Source organism: Rhamphochromis sp. 'chilingali', assembly GCF_963969265.1.
Source record: "Rhamphochromis sp. 'chilingali' genome assembly, chromosome: 15".
Classification (NCBI taxonomy): Eukaryota; Metazoa; Chordata; class Actinopteri; order Cichliformes; family Cichlidae; genus Rhamphochromis; species Rhamphochromis sp. 'chilingali'.
Genome location: NC_137942.1, coordinates 29,346,310 through 29,368,595, shown reverse-complemented (window position 1 = coordinate 29,368,595; position 22,286 = coordinate 29,346,310). Strand labels below are relative to the sequence as shown.

The 22,286-nt window shown below is 40.9% G+C and overlaps 1 protein-coding gene across 1 annotated transcript; it reads right to left on the bottom strand.

The window, feature by feature from the left end:
• Positions 1 to 11,701: 11,701 nt before the first annotated feature.
• LOC308411797 (uncharacterized protein) lies at positions 11,702 to 21,664 on the bottom strand (the record flags this gene model as incomplete). The annotated part of the gene is made up of 10 exons (XM_080905823.1): positions 21,510 to 21,664; positions 21,343 to 21,414; positions 15,304 to 15,509; positions 15,068 to 15,193; positions 14,875 to 14,979; positions 14,604 to 14,762; positions 14,395 to 14,520; positions 13,198 to 13,339; positions 13,053 to 13,106; positions 11,702 to 12,972 (listed from the first exon to the last, which is right to left on the bottom strand). The coding sequence occupies exons 1-10, from the start codon at positions 21,637 to 21,639 to the stop codon at positions 11,702 to 11,704; spliced, it is 2,391 nt and encodes a 796-aa protein (XP_080761949.1). The 5' UTR covers positions 21,640 to 21,664.
• Between the last annotated feature and the right edge of the window lie 622 nt (positions 21,665 to 22,286).

Here is a 22,286-nt window from a genome sequence, read left to right as displayed (position 1 = left end):
ACTCTCTGAACACCTTGATTGCACACTCATTCTTGGCGGTGACCTCAACCTTGGACTAAATAAAGACATGGATAGGCTCAACACAACAGGAACTCAGCGCAATTGGCAGTCCACAAATATAATCAATCAGTATATGAGCGACTTTGGTCTTTGCGATGCATGGCGCTCTCTTCACCCCACCAGTAAGGAATATACTTTTTTCTCGCATGTTCATCACTCTTACTCTCGTCTGGATTATTTTTTGGTCAGCAGCTCACTGCTGTGTGACATTTCAGACACTGAGATTCATCCTATAGCTGTCAGCGATCATGCTCCTGTATCTTTAACACTAATGCACAAGAATAACACTACGCCAAGAAAAAATTGGAGATTTAATATATCACTACTAAAAGATGAAGACTTTATTAAATATTTTAAAAAGGAATGGACTTCATATTTAGACTTTAATGAAATTGATCTGTTTCTTGACAACGTAACTCTTCCAAAATTACTAGACAGTGAAGCAATGGAACTGGATTCGCCACTGACGCCAAGTGAACTCCAGGAAGCCCTGATAGGTATGCCCAGTAATAAGGCTCCAGGTCCAGACGGCTTCCCTGCAGAATTCTACAAAGAATTCTGGACAATTTTGGCACCAGTATTCCACGGCATGTTGCAGGAAATCGAGGAAAATGACAGACTACCACCAAATATGAATTCTGCCAACATTAGTCTCCTGCTAAAACCAGGCAAAGACCCTTTATTTCCCTCAAGCTATCGTCCAATTTCTCTTTTAAATGTAGACCTTAAAATAATCTGCAAAGCTCTCTCAAAGAGATTAGAGAAAATGACCCCCCTCTTAATTCATCCTGACCAAACTGGTTTCATAAAAGGTCGGCACTCCTCAACAAACACTCGTAGATTACTTAATTTAATAGACTACTCATACGATAAAAACATCGAAACCATAATATTATCTCTAGATGCAGAAAAAGCATTTGACAGAGTTAACTGGAAATTTTTATTCGCAACTTTACACAAATTTGGTTTTGGAAACTCTTTCATAAACTGGATAAGAATATTATACAATTCCCCAACAGCTCGTATCAGAACAAATGACCAGACATCCTCCAGCTTCTGTCTCCTGAGGGGCACCAGACAGGGATGCCCACTCTCCCCTTCACTTTTTGCAATTTTTATCGAACCTCTAGCAGCAACATTTAGACAGGCTACAACAATTAAGGGCATAAAACAAAATGTAAGAACATAGAACATAAAGTCAGTCTCTATGGGGATGATGTGTTGCTTTTTCTGCAAAACACACAAACCAACCTCTCTGAGGTAATTACTTTAATAAACTGGTTTTCAAGAGTTTCAGATTATTCAATTAACTGGCCAAAATCTACAGTTCTCCCCATTAACTGCTCCTTCCATAATTCTTCCTCTGCCCCACTGCAATCCGGAAATATTAAATATTTAGGTATTAATGTCTCTAAGCTTTCAGACTTAACTAAATTAAACCACATCCCACTTCTAAAGAAAGTAGAAGGCGATCTGACTAGATGGAAATCTTTACCCATATCACTCATGGGAAGGGTCGCCACTATAAAAATGATGATCTTGCCAAAAATAAATTACTTATTTTTGATGATCCCTAACAAACCATCACAAGATTGGTTCAGATCTCTGGATTCATATATTTCCAAATTCCTTTGGAAAGATAAACCCCCGCGTATCAGCTTAAAAACGCTACAAAGAACCAAGGATAGAGGAGGATTAGATCTGCCTAATTTTTACCAATACTTCTTAGCCAACAGGCTTCAGTTCATCTCAGAATGGTTAAAATATACCTTCTTAGATGAGCCCTGGCTAGATGTTGAACAGGCACTATGCAAGGATCTAGAGATTTCAGACCTACCATTTATTAGCTCAAACATCAAAAGACATGAATGCTTTAAAAGTATCAACATCAGCTTTTCTCTGACAGCATGGTGGGAGTTTCTAAAAATAATGGAATCTTCATTAATCCCATGCAAACGTACACCTATCTGGAATAACCCAGACATATTACAAAACAATAATATGATTAATTTCCCAGAATGGAGTTGTAAAGGAATTAAATACTTAGAACATATATTAGAGGGAACAGAATTTATTCCATTTGACAGACTAGTTGCACAATATGGGATCGACAAGATTTTTAGAATATCAACAAATTAAATCCATAGTAAAAAAGAAATTTAACCTCAGTCAAGTTGAATTACAAACACCACTAAGTGCGGCATATTTTCTTACTCTTAAATTCCCCAAATTATTATTTAAAATATACAGAACACTTTCTAAATTAGATGAATCAATATCCCTTCCTATTGCAAAGTGGGAAGCAGATTTATCAGTCAGCTTAGACCAAAACTTCTGGTCTCAGATTTGCTTAAAATCCTTTAAATTAATTAAAAAACCCAGTCTGCAATTAATACAATACAAAATACTACATAGAGTGCACTATACAGGTCATCGGATGTTCAAGATGGGCTTTACATCTTCCAACAACTGCTCACACTGTCAAGGCAATACACCAGACAATTACATCCACGCTCTTTGGTTCTGTCCACCAGTGCAAAAGTTTTGGCGCGAGATATGTGAAGACTTATCAAAGTGTCAGAAATGTAACATTCCAACTTCCCCCTTAGTGTGTTTGTTGGGCAGCTTAGATAATGTCACTTCAGAAAAGAATATAGCCCATATGGTTTTCACTGCCCTATGCATAGCCAAGAAAACTGTCCTCATGAACTGGAAAAATAAAAATAATCTTAATTCTAACCAATATAGAAATTATCTATTAGATCATATTAGTCTTGATACAGCCTCTGCCACCACATCAGATCAATTGCTCTGGGCTCCTTTTATCAGCTCCATCACCTAGTGGGGGTGGGGGGTCATAGTTTGGTCCCGCCTTCACTGTTGTGATTGGTGTGGGGGTAGGGACAGGCTTAGGGCGTCGGGGGGTTCCCCGGAGGCATCTTCCTTGGGGGGCTCAACCCGGGGTAGCGGTCATGTCCGGTTAGGGGCTCTGTTGGCTCTCAGGTGACTATTTCCTCGCGGCTGCGTGCAGCGGGGCTAGGGGAGGGTCTGTGCTGACGGACGTGGGTTACTGACCTGGTAGCCTGGCTGCCCCTGGGTGGGTCCGGGACGGGCGTGAGGTTCTGGGGGCGCTCCCTCTCTGGGCTGGGGCCCGGGCCGGGCCTCGGGGGCTTGGGTCCTGGTTGGTGTGTTGCCGGGGTTGTGGGCGGGTGGGTGCATGGGGGCCCAGCCCTGGAGCAGGGTGCCGCCGGTGCGTCGAGCCACCTGGAGGGCTCTACAACTGGTGGGGGAGATGGTCACTACCCGGCTTTCTTTAGACCGCGAAGGCCGGGTTCTCAGGTGGAAGCAGCCTCTGAATTTGGACACCCCCGCTGTTTCCGGGCTGGCCAATAATAACGGTGACATTTAACGTATTTTATCTGATAAATAAACACTGTAAAATGCATTTATCACCCTAAATTACTAAAATATCGATATTTTAATGTGAAAATCGATTCTAGAACAGAAATGATTGGTATTGGAGGAACCGATATTTCAGGATCGATCCACACATCACTACCCCTAACTTTCAGTAGCTGTTGAAAGGATAAAGTTGTGGTATATCAGTGGTTATAAATACCATTATTACTTTGGGATTAGTTTAACACAAAGTTAGTGCTGATCTGGGAGCATTGCTGTGAGTCACAGTGCGCAGCCTAAAGGTCCTTTCACATCGGCGGCAGCATGTGCTGCTAATGCTAACTAAAGGCCAAGGATCCAGAATTTGTTGCGCTGGCTGTTGAGCTCTGTGGGTTTTTGCAGCAGCTCTACCTGTACTAGATGCACCTGCTCCTTGTCGTTTCTATCTCTGACTTTATGTCCTCTACAAGAGTTTGGGTTTTTTTTGCTGGTCCTTCAAATGTTCAGTAAAAACATGTATGCTAATTCATAACGAAGAATGCTTTGTAACTATCCCCACTAGTGAAGACTGTCATTTCCACAACACTGCCCCCCCTCCCCACCCCGAGGTCCGCAGCGCTGTTGAAAAGGCTCTAGAGGTCCCTGTATTAAGCACGTAAACCTGTCACACAAAAATCACCAAACTCGGACGACCACAGACTGTTTTCCCTTGTGGTGATGAAGGAAAACGCTGGGCTGGCATGTAAAAGGGCATTTATTCCCTTCAAGGACCTGAAGCTCCATAAAGCACCCCTCCAATAGCCAAACCTATCTGTTCTCTGATTGGATAGTTAAATTTGTGATTGACATGACATTGGCCAATCAGATGAAAGGAAGAAAAATAGGGTCAAAATTCGTACTTGTAACTTGAAACTTGAGTGCAGAGTTTCACGTGTATTTTTGGCTCAGTTCACACACAAACCTTTTTTACACACATACGAATTCGTTTTACACATACAAATCCTGATTTACAAATACAAAATATTTATGACCACAATTTGAGCCCATATAGTTGGTCATTATAAGAAGTGTTTGTGACCTAAACATCAAGAATGTGGGATACTGTTTGTCTGTGATTTGGAGAACCCAGTTCGTGCTCCCGACGCAGGGAAAACCAATTCTGCAGGGGAGGCCTATCTTGGCCTTGTGCAGGTAAAGCCAAAGGGAAGATATGCTTCACAATATTTTCTAGTCTTTGGCTTGGAAGGCAGTTGGTTTGGAAACATATTTGGCGATGCTTCATACCCTGCTTTGCATATGTGTGGAAGCCCCGCCAAAAACCTGTCCATTATGCTACCATGCCCCCCCCCTGCAATGGCTCTGCACCCCCCCCCCCCTCCCCAGGGGGCGGGCCCCACACTTTGGGAACCTCTTCTTGAGACTTAAGTCATGACACACTTCTCTCCCCAACATAAGTTGCCAATATACACTCAACAAAAATATAAACGCAACACCTTTGTTACTGCTCCCATTCCCTATGGGATGGACGTAGAGACCTAAAATTCATTCCAGATACACAATATAACCATCCCTCCCAAACAGTGGTCACAAATCAGTCCAAATGTGTGGTAGTGGGCACATCTGCTATATTGAGATAATCCATCCCACCTCACAGGTGTGCCACATCAGGATGCTGATCTGACATCATGAGTAGTGCACAGGTGTACCTCAGACTGCCCACAACAAAAGGCCACCCTGGAATGTGCAGTTTTGTCTCACAGCAAAATGCCACAGATGCCACAAGCAATGAGGGAGCGTGCAATTGGCATGCTGACAGCAGGAATGTCAACCAGATCTGTCGCCCGTGCATTGAATGTTCATTTCTCAACCATAAGCCGTCTCCACAGGCGTTTCAGAGAATATGGCAGCACATCACACCGGCCTCACAACCGCAGACCTCGTGTAACCACACCAGCCCAGGACCTCCACATCCAGCAGGTTCACCTCCAAGATCGTCTGAGACCAGCCACCCAGACAGCTGCTGGAACAATTGGTTTGCACAACCAAACAATTTCTGCACAAACTGTCAGGAACCGTCTCAGGGACGCTCAACTGCATGCCCGTCGTCCTCATCGGGGTCTTGACCTGACTCCAGCTCGTCGCCGTAACAGACTTGTGTGGGCAAATGCTCACATTCGATGGCGTCTGGCACGTTGGAGAGGTGTGCGCTTCACGGATGAATCATGGTTCACATTGTTCAGGGCAGATGGCAGCTGAGAATGTCCCAGTTCTTGCATGGCCAGCATACTCACCGGACATGTCACCCATTGAGCATGTTCGGGATGTGCTTGACCGGCGTATACGACAGCGTGTACCAGTTCCCACGAATATCCAACAACCTCGCACAGCCATTGAAATGGAGTGGACCAACATTCCACAGGCCACAATTGACAATCTGATAGACTCCATGTGACGATGTGTTGCACTGCATGAGGCAAATGGTGGTCACACCAGATACTGACCGGTTCTGGGTCCCCAGACCCCCGATAGCGCAAAAAACTGCACATTCCAGGGTGGCCTTTTGTTGTGGGCAGTCTGAGGTACACCTGTGCACTACTCATGATGTCAGATCAGCATCCTGATGTGGCACACCTGTGAGGTGGGATGGATTATCTCAATATAGCAGATGTGCCCACTACCACACATTTGGACTGATTTGTGACCACTGTTTGGGAGGGATGGTTATATTGTGTATCTGGAATGAATTTTAGGTCTCTACGTCCATCCCATAGGGAATAGGAGCAGTAACAAAGGTGTTGCGTTTATATTTTTGTTGAGTGTAGTTAAAGGTTTTTAGTCTTTTTAAAAAATATTTTCACATATCTGTGTTTATGTTTTTAGCTCCTATAACTGTGCCTTGCCTAGCCAGAGAACCAAACTGTCTTTCATTAAACAAACGAATTTAAATTAAAATAGTAATATTTAGACCCACACAGCATGCTCATCCAACTACTAATTTGGTTCTTAGTTGCTGAAGAAGATCCACATGTTAGAAAAAAAAAGAGTTATTCAGGAAAACGAAAATATTTCCGCTGCATACAGACTAAAATAAAATTTTCCTAACAGGAGTGTAAGGGATTTATGCTAACTTTATGCTAATGCTAAAATAAGATATTAAAGTTTCAGATAGGGTTTTCTTTTTTTTTGGGGGGGGGGGGGGGGGGGGGGAGTCACCAAATATATTGTACACACTTTTTAAATATTTGAATTATTACAAACAACATTTGTGAAATTACAGCAGTGTAATATCCTGCAAAATAATCGGCTAACTAAATCTGCAACCAGGTAACCGAACTTGCTAGCAAACCTGAGTAACTTGCTAAACATTATAGCTTATTAATCAAAACACAACAAAATTGTAAGAAAAAACAGGAGAAAGTCAATTCTTGTAGTCTTTCTAGTGTCCTGATGATTCATTCCAATCTTTTAGTAATATTTCCCTCAAAACAATTTTCAGAGTTACTCATCACTTATTGTAGCCACCTCACCTTTTCTGGCCGACTTTTGCTGGATCAGCGTTTGAATCATCAACCAGCAAGATGTGGTACTCCCTGTATGCAGAGAAATACAGTCTTCACCACAAAATTACACCACAGTGGTTAATAATAATCTCCATTCACATAAAAGCTGAGGGTGAGTTTAGCTCTTACTGTTTTAAATGTAAAAGTAGCTCCAGTCAGCTGAACCAAAGACAGAGGCAGTGTTGCCAACTCCTCAGTAAGGAAAATTGCTATTGGTTGTCCTAAAAGTCGCTAGAAGTCAAATGACGTCATTGTCTAATTTGCATAATTGGTCATGCTAATCTAATTGTAACCTATGTTGTTGGAGAGAGAAATAACATCATGGAAGAGACATAATGTGAGTAAAAAACGTCCTAAATGCATTTAGAGTTTATTTAGAACTACAAATTAAATTTCTTTTAGCAATTATTGTTTTTTTTAATGTCACAATTCCAACCCTGCTCCTTTACCCGGGCTTGGACTGGCAAAAGTGACCCGAAATAGGCACTGTGGTGGAGTTACTTTGTGTGTGTTTCACAGCAAAATCTCCAGTGTTAAATTAACACTAGAGAGTGTCTATATGGGTCCACACCTCTGAGTGTTAAATACAACACTGTTGAGTGTTAAATTAACACTTTTGACAGTGTTATATGTTTAAAAGTAACCTAGTCAGTTTTGAAGATTAACAATGGCTAACACTGAGCAGTGCTGATTTTCTAACACTGGAATATTTCTAACATTTTGAGTTATTTTCCTCAACAAAGCCCCCAGGGGGGCTAGGAGGAGGAGTTGGCCGTCCGACTGCGGTCTGGAGTGTGGGGCCTCCCTGCTGCTGCGGAGTCGGGGCGGTCTGCCTCTCCCCACCGCAGGGTTCGTAGACCCGGTTCGTAGAGTACGCTTGGGGAGTGTGATCGTGTGTACAGCGTCTCTTTATGTCTGTCTCCACGTTGGTTGAGTGTGGAGTGAGTGTATATGAGAGCATGAGGGGGGGAATGGATGTTTGTGTCTGTGTGTGCCTGTATGTCTGTGTCTATATGTCAGGTTGGGTATCAGACACCAAGGTTTGGAGGCCTATCTCCCCCCACCACCACTTCCCCTGCCAGTGGCGGACTCCCTCAGACATCGGTGCGTTGGTGGTTCTTTGTATCTGGGGATGGGCGTCCAGGTACACACCGGCTCACTCCTTGGTGGCCGCTTGTCGGGGCCTGGAGCCTGGGGCTCACTCGGGCCACTTCGGAGGTGGGGTGCCCCCGGCCTCTCGGCCTGGGGCTCGGTCACTGAGGCACAGCTGGCTGCCGGCGGAGCTCACGGGCGCGTCACTGCAACTCCCCCTGGCTTCTGCTCCGCGGCTGCTGAGTGAGCCCTCATCTGGGACTCTCCTCAGCTCTTTCTGGGACAGTGGCGCGGCTGCCCCTCTGTTGGTCTTCCTTGGTCTCTTGTGTTCTGAGGGCCTCTGGATGTCTGGAGTTTTGATATCCTCCATACCTGCTTCATGCCCTGGGGGACGGGGCTGTGGCCCCCCCACACCCTCTAGCAGATCATTACATGAAGGAACCTTTTAAAAAAACAAGCGCGTCCATGCTCACAGGTGTACACACGGGTGCTCACACACACAAACTACACCCTTTTTGGCTCCTACCTCAAAGCACACTGTGTTCTGTTGATCTTATGTGCTGCACAATAATGTTTAATATTTAGTATTTACTGTCATATTCCCATATATCATTGTGATGTTGTTTATTCTATTACTCTTGTTTTCTTCTGCTTGTTTTCTTTTTTCTTTCTCAACAGGTGATCCAGGTGATCGATATATGCATTTTTTTTCTTTTTTTTTTCTTCTGCCCATTCTGTTGGTTTTTGTTTTTTGCCCTTCTCCCCCGTCCCTCTTCTCAGCTGTTTCTCTTTCCCTCTTTCTTTCTCCCCTTCTTTCCTCCAGTCAAGTCTGTCCCGTATTCAGCAAGTGAAAATAAAATAAACAATAAAAGGTGAATCAAATGGACCATTATGGCAAGGCTGGGATGGTCAATTTGGTAAAGTAAATCCGTTGGGCATCTTTCTTTGCCTTTAGACAATAATTCTGATGGCAAAAAGAGCCAAACGGGACAGGAAAAAAAAAAAAAAAAAAGAGAACTTTTCCCCAACTCAGCCAATGGACCTCTGTATGATAAGGAATGTCGGCAAACTCTGAATCTATTTCCTGCACAAAAGACTGAAATTTACGGTAATTTAAACCTTTAGCTAGAATACAATTGACCTTTTGCGTTACAGTACTCATTACATGCTCCATTTTTAGGACATTACTACACAGCGTTTGCTGGTGTATGATGCAGTGATATGCTGTTAACTCACCCGTATGTTTCACATCCTGCATCTTTTACTCGAATCCTGCCGAATACTTCTCTTTTTTCACCACACATTGCGGGTGCTCTATCTGTTGTAAGTCCAACAGGTTTGTCCCAGGGCAGACCTGGATGACCTCTAATTTTCTGCTTTTTAAATTCAGATAAAACTGAGGTTATTCAGCCCTGAACATTTTAGAAATATGGTATCTAACCAGATTCTTACTCTGTATGGCATTACCTTGGCCTCCAGTAACACTGTGAGGAACCGTGAAGTAATTTTTGACCAGGATATGTCCTTCAATGCACATATTAAACAAATATGTAGGACTACTTTCTTTCATTTGCGCAACATCTCTAGAAATCCTGTCTCAGCACGACGCTGGAAAACTAGTTCATGCATTCATTACTTCTAGGCTGGTCTACTGTAATTCTTTATTATCAGGATGTCCAAAAAAACTGCCTGAAAAGTCTTCATTTAATCCAAAATGCTGCACAAGAGTACTGACGGGGACTAGAAAGAGAGAGCATATTTCTCCAGTACTGGCTTCTCTTCATCGACTCCCTGTTAAATCCAGAATTGAATTGAAAATCCTGCTCCTCACATACAAGGTCTTAAATAATCAGGCCCTCATCTTATCTTAATGACCTTGTAGTACCATATCACCCTTTTAGAGCACTTTGCTCTCACTCTGCAGGCCTACTTGTTGTTCCTAGAGTATTTAAAAGTAGAATGGGAGGAAGAGCCTTCACTTTTCAGGCCCCTCTTCTATGGAACCAGTTTGGATTTTGGAGACAGACACTATCTCAACTTTATTTAGTTTAGGCTTAAAACTTTCCTTTTTGCTAAAGCATATAGTTAAGGCTGGATCAGGTGACCCTGAATCCTCCCTTAGTCATGCTGCTGTAGGTGTAGGCTGCTGAGGGATTCCAATGAGGCATTGAGCATTTCTTCTTCAGTCACCTTTCTCACTCACTATGTATTAATAGACCTCTCTGCATTGAATCATATCTGTTATTAATCTCTTTCTCTCTTCTGTCTTTATCCTGTCTTCCTTCTCTCAGCCCAACCGGTCGCAGAAGATGGCCCCGCCCCTCCCTGAGCCTGGTTCAGCCAGAGGTTTCTTCCTGTCAAAAGAGAGTTTTTCCTTCCCACTTTGGCCACAGTGCTTGCTCATAGGGGTCATATGATTGTTGGGTTTACATCTGTATGTATTATTGTAGGGTCTACCTTACAATATAAAGTGCCTTAAGGCGAATGTTGTGGTGATTTGCCGCTATATAAATAAAATTGATTTGAACCGAATTTTCTCCACAATAGATGTGTGTCGTTTGTCTTCAATGATGAGGTATCTGGAGACTGCTGTCTTCAAAAGTGTTTTGTCATGCTCAATGATGTTGTTTGACCACTGTCACTTTTCTGCAGCCATTGGTATAGCTAATTTGATTCCACCCCATGTTTTATAGGCAATCTGAGTTTGGTTAAGTCACCCTAGCACTAGTGGTTTTAACTTAATCCAGATTAATTTAGTACAAGACTCAATAGTCCAGGTGGTAGTAATCACTGTGTTTCAGAAAGGGGATTATCAAGAACTGATTAACAATTATAGATTATATAGACGCATCTTTGTTCCCTACAAGAATTATGAGGAAACACTACACAATGTGTTACTCTTCTATCACTCCCAGTTTCAACATTTTGCCCATTTTCTTCTGAACAATTTGCCTGTTGTGCTCGAGTCAGGCTATGAATGCATTATCACCCCAGGCTGCATTTCAAAATAGCACTCTATAAGCAAAGTAATGTCAGGCAGGGGGGAGAACAAATGTGCAAACCGCTGCAAAATTGAGGTCACTTTTTCTTTTGTTAGATTAACAAGTTCAATGCGGCTCCCTATGTGGATGAGAGCAAGTGGTTCAGAAGATGTGGTAGATTGTGGTGCTTGGTCTTTCCCCCAGTGGTAGGACATCTATGTACATTCTGATTAAGTTATGAAGTTTATGTGAACTTATTAGCCTTATGATTTTACAACTGAAACTTGTGTAGATATAGGACCAAATGGCATCAAATGGTTTGACTGTATAGTACAACATACCCCAAAACTTCAACATTTACATACTGACATTATATCTTAAGCTTTGATTTTTACTTCTTCAAGAAGCATGTCTCCTTTCTTAATTTGACTGATCTCACATATGGTGGAATTATATAATGTCAAGTCTGAGAGCACCAGTGATTCCAGAAAATAAAGGTGACAGTAACTCATTAGATGATCACTTTTAATTAAAAACTCTTTCATGCACCTTATTTTCTGAGACTTTCTCTCGCCATTTCTTTGAGGACTCTGTGGATTTTTCCTTCTTTTATTTCATAATCTTAATTCGCTTCCCCAGAGGCTCTGCCTGTATCTTTTCTTCCTTCCTTTTCCTTTTGCCGCTCATCTTCTCCTGAGGATCTGCCTGTATCTTTTCTTCCTTCCTTTGCCTTTTGCTCCTCATCTTCTCCAGAGGCTCCTGCTGTACTTTTTCTTTTCTCTTTTCTACTTTGGCTTCACTCTTCATCTTCTCCAGAGGCTCCTGCTGTACTTTTTCTTTTCTCTTTTCTACTTTGGCTTCACTCTTCATCTTCTCCAGAGGCTCTGCCTGTATCTTTTCTTCCTTCCTTTGCCTTTTGCTCCTCATCTTCTCCAGAGGCTCCTGCTGTACTTTTTCTTTTCTCTTTTCTACTTTGGCTTCACTCTTCATCTTCTCCAGAGGCTCCTGCTGTACTTTTTCTTTTCTCTTTTCTACTTTGGCTTCACTCTTCATCTTCTCCAGAGGCTCTGCCTGTATCTTTTCTTCCTTCCTTTGCCTTTTGCTCCTCATCTTCTCCAGAGGCTCCTGCTGTACTTTTTCTTTTCTCTTTTCTACTTTGGCTTCACTCTTCATCTTCTCCAGAGGCTCCTGCTGTACTTTTTCTTTTCTCTTTTCTACTTTGGCTTCACTCTTCATCTTCTCCAGAGGCTCTGCCTGTATCTTTTCTTCCTTCCTTTGCCTTTTGCTCCTCATCTTCTCCAGAGGCTCCTGCTGTACTTTTTCTTTTCTCTTTCCTACTTTGGCTTCACTCTTCATCTTCTCCTGAGGCTCTGCCTGTATCTTTTCTTCCTTCCTTTGCCTTTTGCTCCTCATCTTCTCCAGAGGCTCCTGCTGTACTTTTTCTTTTCTCTTTCCTACTTTGGCTTCACTCTTCATCTTCTCCAGAGGCTCCTGCTGTACTTTTTCTTTTCTCTTTTCTACTTTGGCTTCACTCTTCATCTTCTCCAGAGGCTCTGCCTGTATCTTTTCTTCCTTCCTTTGCCTTTTGCTCCTCATCTTCTCCAGAGGCTCCTGCTGTACTTTTTCTTTTCTCTTTCCTACTTTGGCTTCACTCTTCATCTTCTCCTGAGGCTCTGCCTTTATCTTTTCTTCCTTCCTTTGCCTTTTGCCGCTCATCTTCTCCAGAGGCTCTGCCTGTATCTTTTCTTCCTTCCTTTGCCTTTTGCCGCTCATCTTCTCCAGAGGCTCCTGCTGTACTTTTTCTTTTCTCTTCCCTTCTTTGTCTTCACTCTTCATCTTCTCCAGAGACTCTTCTTGTATCTCTTTCTCCTCCAGTTGTTCTTTATTTTAAGAAAATAATCATTTACTTACTGATTAACTTAACATTGTTCATATTGTGCAATATAATGTTAATATTTACCTGAGGTTACTATTGCTGCAGATGACATTCCACTTTGGTCTTTCTTGTTGTTATCTAAGACCATATGAGAAATAAATAAATACCACTTCACCTTAAAGTTCTTTGAACTTGTGTATTTTTACTACAGCTGCTGGTTTCCGGTTACCAGATCTTGGTATTGTGTCTTCAAAGAGAGTTGACTGATGAAAAGTGAGCCTCTTCAAGCATCTGGTTTGGTGAATCACCCTTTTTTCTGAACTCTTATTCACAGTCATTGCTTTGTCTTGGCTTACATAGGCCTGCTGCATCTGAAAAATGATGATCGACAAAGAAAAACAAGGTTACTTTAGCTCATCTAGATGTAATGTTCAGATTTGTTATGTAACAACTGGAATTTGGTGTTGTAATCGTAATGAGCTCATCGCCGTTTCCCTGTCCTGTACATATAAAACACAGAAATGCAAGAAGAAGAAAAAAATTATAAATCAGTTTCATGTTGGTATTTATGGTTTTAGAAACAAATCAAACTGCAAGGAATGAACTTTAGCCCCCTATTTGTGAGTAAAAGCATTTTGTAATAGTGCACCACTATAAGTGCCTGTGCTGATTTGTTAGCAAATAGTTTTTGGACCGTCCAAGTCCTCAGAACTCACTGCTGGTATTATACATACACCAGCACGATCATTAGATTTACTGCAGCTTTCTACTCCTCCTCATGACCTCACTAAAAATGGACTGCAGCTAACTCACCTCTTCCTCAAACACATCTTTTCTGAATTGTCTTTGAATTTATCTGGTGAAGGTTTCCCATCATGTTCCATCCTCTTCGAATAAGCTGAGTTCTTCTTCTTCTTCTGGCTCCTCCCTTTAGGGGTCACTATAGTGGATCATCTGCCTCCATCTTATTCTATCCATAGCCGCCTCCTCGTTCATACCAACCCTATCTATATCCTCCATCACTACATCCACAAACTTCTTCTAAGGGCTTGCTCTTTCCCTCCTGCCTGGCAGCTCCATATGGAACAATATATTCACTATGCCTCTTCTACATATGTCCAAATCATGTCAGCTTTGCCTCTCTAACTTTGTCTCCAAACCGCTCAACATGAGCTGTCTCTCTAATGCACTCATTTCTAATCTTCTCCATTCTGGTCACTCCCAAACAAATCCTAGCTTGAGCCCTGCCATCCCCTGCCTGGCCTTTTGCACTGCTTGTTGCTTCGGATGCTTGACTCCAGGTATTTAAAATCATGTACCTTCAATACCTTTACTCCTTGCATATTTCATATGAGCTGACCATCTGACGTCAAAGAATACAAAGACATATTTTGTTGAATGCATTGAAACTGAGAACAAATTTTACCTTTTCCGTGGCCACTTTGTGAATCATTTGTCCCAAATGTTCTGCTTCATCCTTTGAATCATCTTTAGATTCATCCTGTGTGGGTCTGCTATCATGTGTCCCATCCTCTTCAGATGCTGCCGCCATCTGTTTTCAGAGAAGACAACAATATGTTTGGTCATTTTTGATAGATAGATTGTGGAAGCACTTAAACTGAGGATGAATTTCACCTCTCTTTGTGGCATAGGACACCCAGTTTTGTTTTTCTTGGCTAACTTAGGAATCCTTTTACGTTCTTGTTCTTCCTCCTCTTCTGAATAGCCTTCAGATTCATCCTGTGTGGGTTTCCAGTCATCTGTCCCATCATCGTCAGATGAGCTAACAGACTGCTTTTAGAGCAGAAAAAAATATATTTAACTCATTTTTCATGGATGTTTGGAAACAAAACACTTACACCTTTAACTGCAGGAGAAGAAACTCTGCTGGATTTTTCCTGCCCACCTTAGGAACCCATTCCCTCGCTTCATCCTCCTCCTCCTCTTCTGGATTGTCTTCTTGTGTGAGTTTCCCCACATCTGTCCTATCATTTTTGTAAAAGATGACCATCTGATTTTAGAAAAGTAAAAGTAAAAAGGTAAAAGATTAGTAATCAGTGAAAACACTAAAAACAAGCACAAGAACATACATTACATACTTTTCTCTTGCGCAACTGGTATGTCACTTTTTGTAGATGCTCCACCCCCTTTTTCAAATCCTGTTTAGTTTCTCTTATTGTGGCTCCGGCACTACCGGCACCCTCACCCTGACCTGGGCTCACCATCTGTTTATGGTACAAATTAAATATGTTTTGTTCATGATGGAGTAAATGATTATATATGAAAGAAGTGCAACCAATCAAAACTCTTACCAAGGGAATCAGGGCACACATACCTTGTTACTGCTACACTGGAAGAGCGTTCTGTCTAAAAGCTCCTCTGTTCCTGATGACTGCTGCTCTTCCTTGTCAGATCCTTCACTGTCCTCGTCCTGCACAGATCCTCTGTCCTCTCTCCTTTTCCTTTTATTTGCTGCATATGTTGCAATTGCATTGGTGGTCAGTGCTCGGCTCTGGAGTGTGTCCTCTGCAGGGTCCTCAGCTGTACAAAGCAATATCACTAAATATTAGTAAATGTAAGTGTATAGATAAATATATGACTTCACTTTAGCTTATTTAAATAACCTTGATAAAATCTTTTGGCTGTGATGGCAGCATGGCACATAAATGTTGCCACTCTGTCGTAAGATTTACGTCCCAACTGTCGCTTGGCCTGAAAGAATAATGTTTTAAAAAGAAACCACATGAATAAAACCCATGACACTTCAACCTACTTCATTGTGTGTCAAAAAATAAAAATGAAAGGTTTTCTCACGGAAGTGCTACAGGAGGAACGTAGCATGTTGAAGGTGGGGGCAATCCCCAGATTCATCATCTCCCAGGCTGCCTTGAAAAATACCGGTAGTCTATGAAGAACATCTCCACTAGAACTGTGGAAAAAAGTCGGTGCCTCCGAACCGCCTTCAACATACTCTCTGATATGATTGTAACGCTGCAACCAGGTATACTCATTCTTGTACAGGGGGACAGCTGCTTGCCCATGGTATCTTTGAGTTTGGTGCTGTTTAACCTAATACATGAAAAGACATGTGTTAGGTTTTGTATTGTTTATTGTCATTTATGCTTAGAAATATTTACTTATGTATGCTTAGAGTTTTATAATTAGTTTTAGATTGGTAGAGGTTTGATCCTTAATAGTCTGCAAACTTTGTGTGCATTAGAGAGCACTCTGGGAGCATGGGAGAGGTCGTACCTTCTCTTATTGTTTTATGGTAGGATAAACGTGGCTATATATGTTTTAGGCTAAGTGCCTTTTGTTTAGATGAACTGTTGGACTTCCAGACCAGCAGGTTTAGGGAAGTCACACACACACACACACACAGTATTCTTTGTTCACATGTATACCTATGTAAGATGTTATATGTTAATGACCCTATGCATATTCATGTAACCACAATAAAAGGAGTGCTATGGGGAACCTGGCTGAGAGTCTGACGGGGGTCAAGTGGTGGAACGACACTTGACTCCAGGCAGGTCTCCCTCATGCATGAGTAACACGAAGAACTTTGCCTACTTGGTGTTCAATGCTTTTGCTGTGTAATTATATTGTCTTCAACGTTCCAGAGAATAGGTTCAAGCTACAAACCTATCAACATGTTTATTCAGCTGAATAAAAAAATGTCTATGTATACTTAGATTTATATAGTTTTAGTACATACACGGATGATGCGGGCACCCTGCTTAGCTTTTTCTGCCATGTCAACCTCCTCAGTAGTCATGTTGATGATCACTCCCTTTCGGTGGCCAGTTATGGCAATAATATATCCGCCCAACAGTCCAAAAAAATTTTTTACTATTGATCTGTTCTGGGGTTGCTTCTCGAGGTAATCTGTAAAAGCACAAAGAGAATACTGTATGTATCAATATGCTATGGTAACACATACACTGCATTTACATTTACATGTTCAGTCCCTTTGTGCCGATTATAGAGGGACTTTACAAGCACCATGTCTCAAGGACCAAAGGTCTTAAAATATAAAACATATGTAATAAAAAATGATCAGAGTGGTAAAAAGAGCTTTTCTCACTTTTCCTAATTATAAAGTAGTTTTATTCTTAATCTAAGAGAAATCACAATGTAAATCTGATCAATATATAGATAACAAATGCAAAAGTGTTTGAGTAGTACAAATGGCTGCTATAATGACTGAGTCCTCTGTGTGTGTGTGTGTGTGTGTGTGTGTGTGTGTGTGTGTGTGTGTGTGTGTGTGTGTGTGTGTGTGTGTGTGTGTGTGTACACATGATCCAACTTCAAGCTAGGCAGTTTTGTGTGTGTGTCTGAAGGACAACAGGAAAGTAAGAACTGTGCCACCACCTCGTCACACACATAATCCAGAATACATAAAACAAATGAAATGTGTAAGTTAACCAGTGTAATGAATCAGAGAATAGAATAACAGTGATTCTAATAACAGGCCTCAGAGTGTCTGACCTTGGTGTGTGTGATGTATGATGTGACACAGTGGAGCAACTAATCTCAAAGAATATCTGATAAACAAAATGTATGTTTTCATAAAAAAAAAGGTTGCATAAAAAGTAAAGAAATAAATGGCAATTAACTGAATTCTAAAAAGCATTTGAATTGAAAATTGGATTATGTTACAATGAATGTTCATGTGAAAATGTCCTAAAGACAAATCTAACTGAAGTATAATCACATAAACTGAATGAAACAAAGGGCATTACATCCAGATGTGATAGAATGTAAATTCCTTATGTTAAGAATAACAATGAAAATGTAATGAAGTGTTTTACAAGTTTAAACATTTTTTACTTTTTGTTAAATCTTGTCAGATAGATAGACATTGATAGATGAGGTGTGGGAAGATGTGACGTCCGGCAGGAGAGGGGGGAGGAAGGGTGAGAAGGTGAAAAAGTGAGGTAAAGAAAAGATTTTTGTCTTCTGCAAGATGAGCAGCCCAAAAGATTGGATCGAAGGGGTTCACAGTTGAAAACCTGTCCAACCTGTGAATTCATTCCTTTTCTTCTGCTCATTGTTGCTGTGTTAGGCAGTTAATTTAGAAGGATTTTGATTTACATCATACTTCCAGTGGATGCCCAGCTGCTTGCTCATCCTTCCTCCAACCTCTCCTCACCAAAGAAAAGAACAAACTCAACATTACCTCAGAGCAGCTTAGTTGTATAAGTAGAGTTTAAGTAATCTGATTATTTTGGGGGGATTTTTTTTTCTCTTATGCCTTTAATAAAATTTCCTGCCATTAATGTCTAAATTGTGGACACGTTTTATGAAACAATAAAGGTAAAAGTCTTAGTATTATTCTTTATAAGTGCAAATAGCTCTTACACTTTGCTCTAGCCATAATAATGAAAATAATCTTTCCAATCATTCCAGAAATAACAAGATCAAAATGTGCAGGGCTCCATCTTAATGCAGAGCTGCACATATTTCACTGCGATGGTGATGTGTTTTAGCTCTGGCTTCATGTGCATTACATTGACCAAGCTGCACATTATTCTTCAATTTAAACTGGGCATCAGAGAAACGTAGTCATCAGACAGAAAAGACATGAAATCCATTTCAATGTGTGGTTCACATTGACTGTGTCAGCTCCCAAACAGACAAAAAACAAACTAAAAACCAGCAATAAACAACTAAAACATAAAAAAAAAAAATCACAAAGAAAGAGCAATACAGTATCCATACCTGAACCAAAGAGTAAAACAGTGAAATGTGGATTATTAAATATTAGGTCTCTCTCCTCCAAGTCTCAGTTAGTACATGACTTAATAATTGATCAACAAATTGATTTACTCTGCCTTATATAAAAACCTTGTTGCAGCAAGATGATTAGGTTAGTTTAAATGAATTAACACTCCGGAGTTATTCTAGCTACCAGAAATCTCGAAGCGCAGGCCAAGGGGGTGGTGTGGCAGCAATTTTTCACATCAGCCTATTAATTAACCAAAGACCAAGACAGACTTTTAATTCATTTGAAAGCCTGATGCTTAGCCTTGTCGACCCCAGCTGTAAAATTCAGAAACCAGTCTTACTTGTTATCATATATCGCCCACCTGAGCCTTACACACAGTTTCTCTCTGATTTCTCAGACTTTTTATCTGATTTAGTGCTGAGCTCCGATAAAATAATTAGTGTGGGTGATTTTAACATCGATGTAGATGCTAAAAATGACAGCCTCAACATGGCATTTAATCTGTTATTAGACTCAATTGGCTTCTCTCAAAATGTAAAAGAACCCACCCACCACTTTAATCACACTGGCATAGAAACTGAACATTTAACAGTGTTTCCTCTCCTGTCTGATCATTTCCTGATAACATTTACATTTACAATAATTGATTACACAGCAGAGGAGAGTAGACTTTATCACAGTAGATGTCTTTCTCAAAGCACTGTAACTATGTTTAAGAATATAATCAACTCTTAGTACCATTGAATGTTAGACTCTATTTCTCCAATTGATCTTTCTGAGTTAACTTCAATAATTACTTACTTACTTCAAACCATCAACGTGTCTTTTAGACCCCATTCCTACAAAACTGCTCAAAGAAGTCCTGCCATTAATTAATTCTTCAATCTTAAATATGATAGGACAATCTCCAAGCTTCCTTTCATATCAAAAATCCTTGAAAGAGTAGTTGTCAAAACGCTAGGAGATCATCTGCAGAGCAATGGTTTATTTGAAGAGTTTCAGTCAGGTTTCAGAGTTCATCACAGCACAGAAAAAGCTTTAGTGAAGGCTACAAATGATCTTTTTATGGCCTCTGACAGTGGACTCATCTCTGTGCTTGTCCTGCTAGACCTTAGTGCAGCGCTTGATACTGTTGACCATAATATCCTATTAGAGCGATTAGAACATGCTGTAGGTATTACAGGTACTGCACGGCAGTGGTTTGTATCATATCTGTCTAATAGACTCCAATTTGTACATGTAAATGGAGAGTCCTCTTCACACACTGAGGTCAATTATGGAGTTCCACAGGGTTCGGTGCTAGGACCAATTCTGTTTGAATTATATCTGCTTCCCTAGGCAGTATCATTAGAAGACATAGCTATGTCTATGCTATGCTATGCAGATGACACCCAGCTCTATCTATCCATGGAGCCAGATAACACACACCAATTAGTTAAACTGCAGGAATGTCTTAAAGACATAAAGACCTGGATGGCCGCTAACTTTCTGCTTCTTAATTCAGATAAAACTGAGGTTATTGTACTTGACCCTGAAAATCTTAGAAATATGGCATCTAACCAGATTCTTACTCTGGATGGCATTACCTTGGCCACCAATAACACTGTGAGGAACCTTGAAGTAATTTTTGACCAGGATATGTCCTTCAACACACATATTAAACAAATATGTAAGACTGCTTTCTTCCATTTGCGCAACATCTCTAAAATTAGAAATATCCTGTCGGCAGAGTGACGCTGAAAATCTAGTTCACTTCTAGGCTGGTCTACTGTAATTCATTATTATCAGGATGTCCAAAAAAACTGCCTGAAAAGCCTTCAATTAATCCAAAATGCTGCAGCAAGAGTCCTGACAGGGACTAGAGAGAGAGAGCATATTTCTCCTGTTTTGGCTTCCCTTCATCGACTCCCTGTTAAATCCAGAATTGAATTCAAAATCCTGCTCCTCACATACAAGGTCTTAAATAATCAGGCCCCATCTTATCTTAATGACCTTGTAGTACCATATCACCCTTTTAGAGCACTTCACTCTCACACTGCAGGCCTACTTGTTGCTCCTAGAGTATTTAAATATAGAATGGAAGGCAGAGCCTTTAGTTTTCAGGCCCCTCTTCTATGGAACCAGCTTCCAGTTTGGATTCGGGAGACAGACACTATCTCTACTTTCAAGATTAGGCTTAAAACTTTCCTTTTTGCTAAAGCATATAGTTAGGGCTGGACCAGGTGACCCTGAATACTCCCTTCTCTGCATTGAATCATATCTGTTATTAATCTCTGTCTCTCTTCCACATCATGTCTTTATCCTGTTTTCCTTCTCTCTCTCACCGGTCGAAGCAGATGGCCCCGCCCCTCCCTCAGCCTGGTTCTGCCAGAGGTTTCTTCCTGTTAAAAGGGAGTGTTTCCTTCCCACTGTTGCCAAAGTGCTTGCTCATAGGGGTTCATATGATTGTTGGGTTTTTCAATCATATGACCACCTAATCAAGGCAACTTTTGTTGTTATTTGGTGCTATATAAATAAAATTGAATTGAATCACGGTGATGTAAAGAACTGTAGGGGCTATGTCTTAACCCAGACCACAAACAATTTTACTTAAGAGGGATTATACAATCTATTTACAGATTTAAGCGTTGCAGTGATCCATACCCAGTGCGGCAGCAATCTTCTGGGGAGCCTCTTCAATGAACAAAGCATGTTTTTCTGCTTGGACAAGTCTGTCTGAAAACAAATGTAAGCACAATCCCTTAGACAGTTTACCTACTTTAAAGACATAATGTTAATAAAAGAGGTAGAGATATGTATTATAGACATACTAGACTTAGATCTCTGCACATTCAGCTGGTGCACGACTACTTCACGGCCAACATCTCTGTTACGTGCCCTCAGTTCGACCAAAAGGGTGTTGAACCTTTTTTTTCCAAGTCTGACTTGTGGTGGTGACATGTTTAATATATATTTCGTGAAAGCAACAGCATCCATGAGATAAGCTTTCTGAGTTGTTGGTTTAAACCCTTTTGCTTGCAGGTGTGCTAGAAAACTCCAAAGTCAAAAATACAAATTAGTTCATGTGTTAAACTGTATATGCACACATGTATATAGAAACTAATAATCATTCAAATTAAGCACTTACTCACGGACTTTTCCATGGTTCCTCAGAAACAGAAGGTCAACATTTGGAATTTCTGGGTCTGCCATGAATTCCAGAAAATGGATGACATGAGTGGCTCGCTGCCTTGCATTTTGACATAGTTTTCTGCTAGGGTCCACACCTTCTGCATGGGCCCTAAATTCCTCCACAAGTCTTACTGATGAGGCAAGAACAGACATCATATCAAAGTAAAGTTATATTGCACTCATTTTTAGGCCTCAGGTCTTTTACATCAGGGGGATTTTATTGACAAAAGACAAATCTTTTTTCAAGCTTCTCAATGCATAAAGAAAACCTCAATGAAGAGCAATTCTTAGAAGAACTCACTCTTCACAAATGAACTGAGTAAGGATTGCTATCCGAGGATGGTCAGTCATACTATGTAAGATTATCTCCAGTTAATACATTTTACAGTAGTAAGTTTGATAAGATATATTATTTA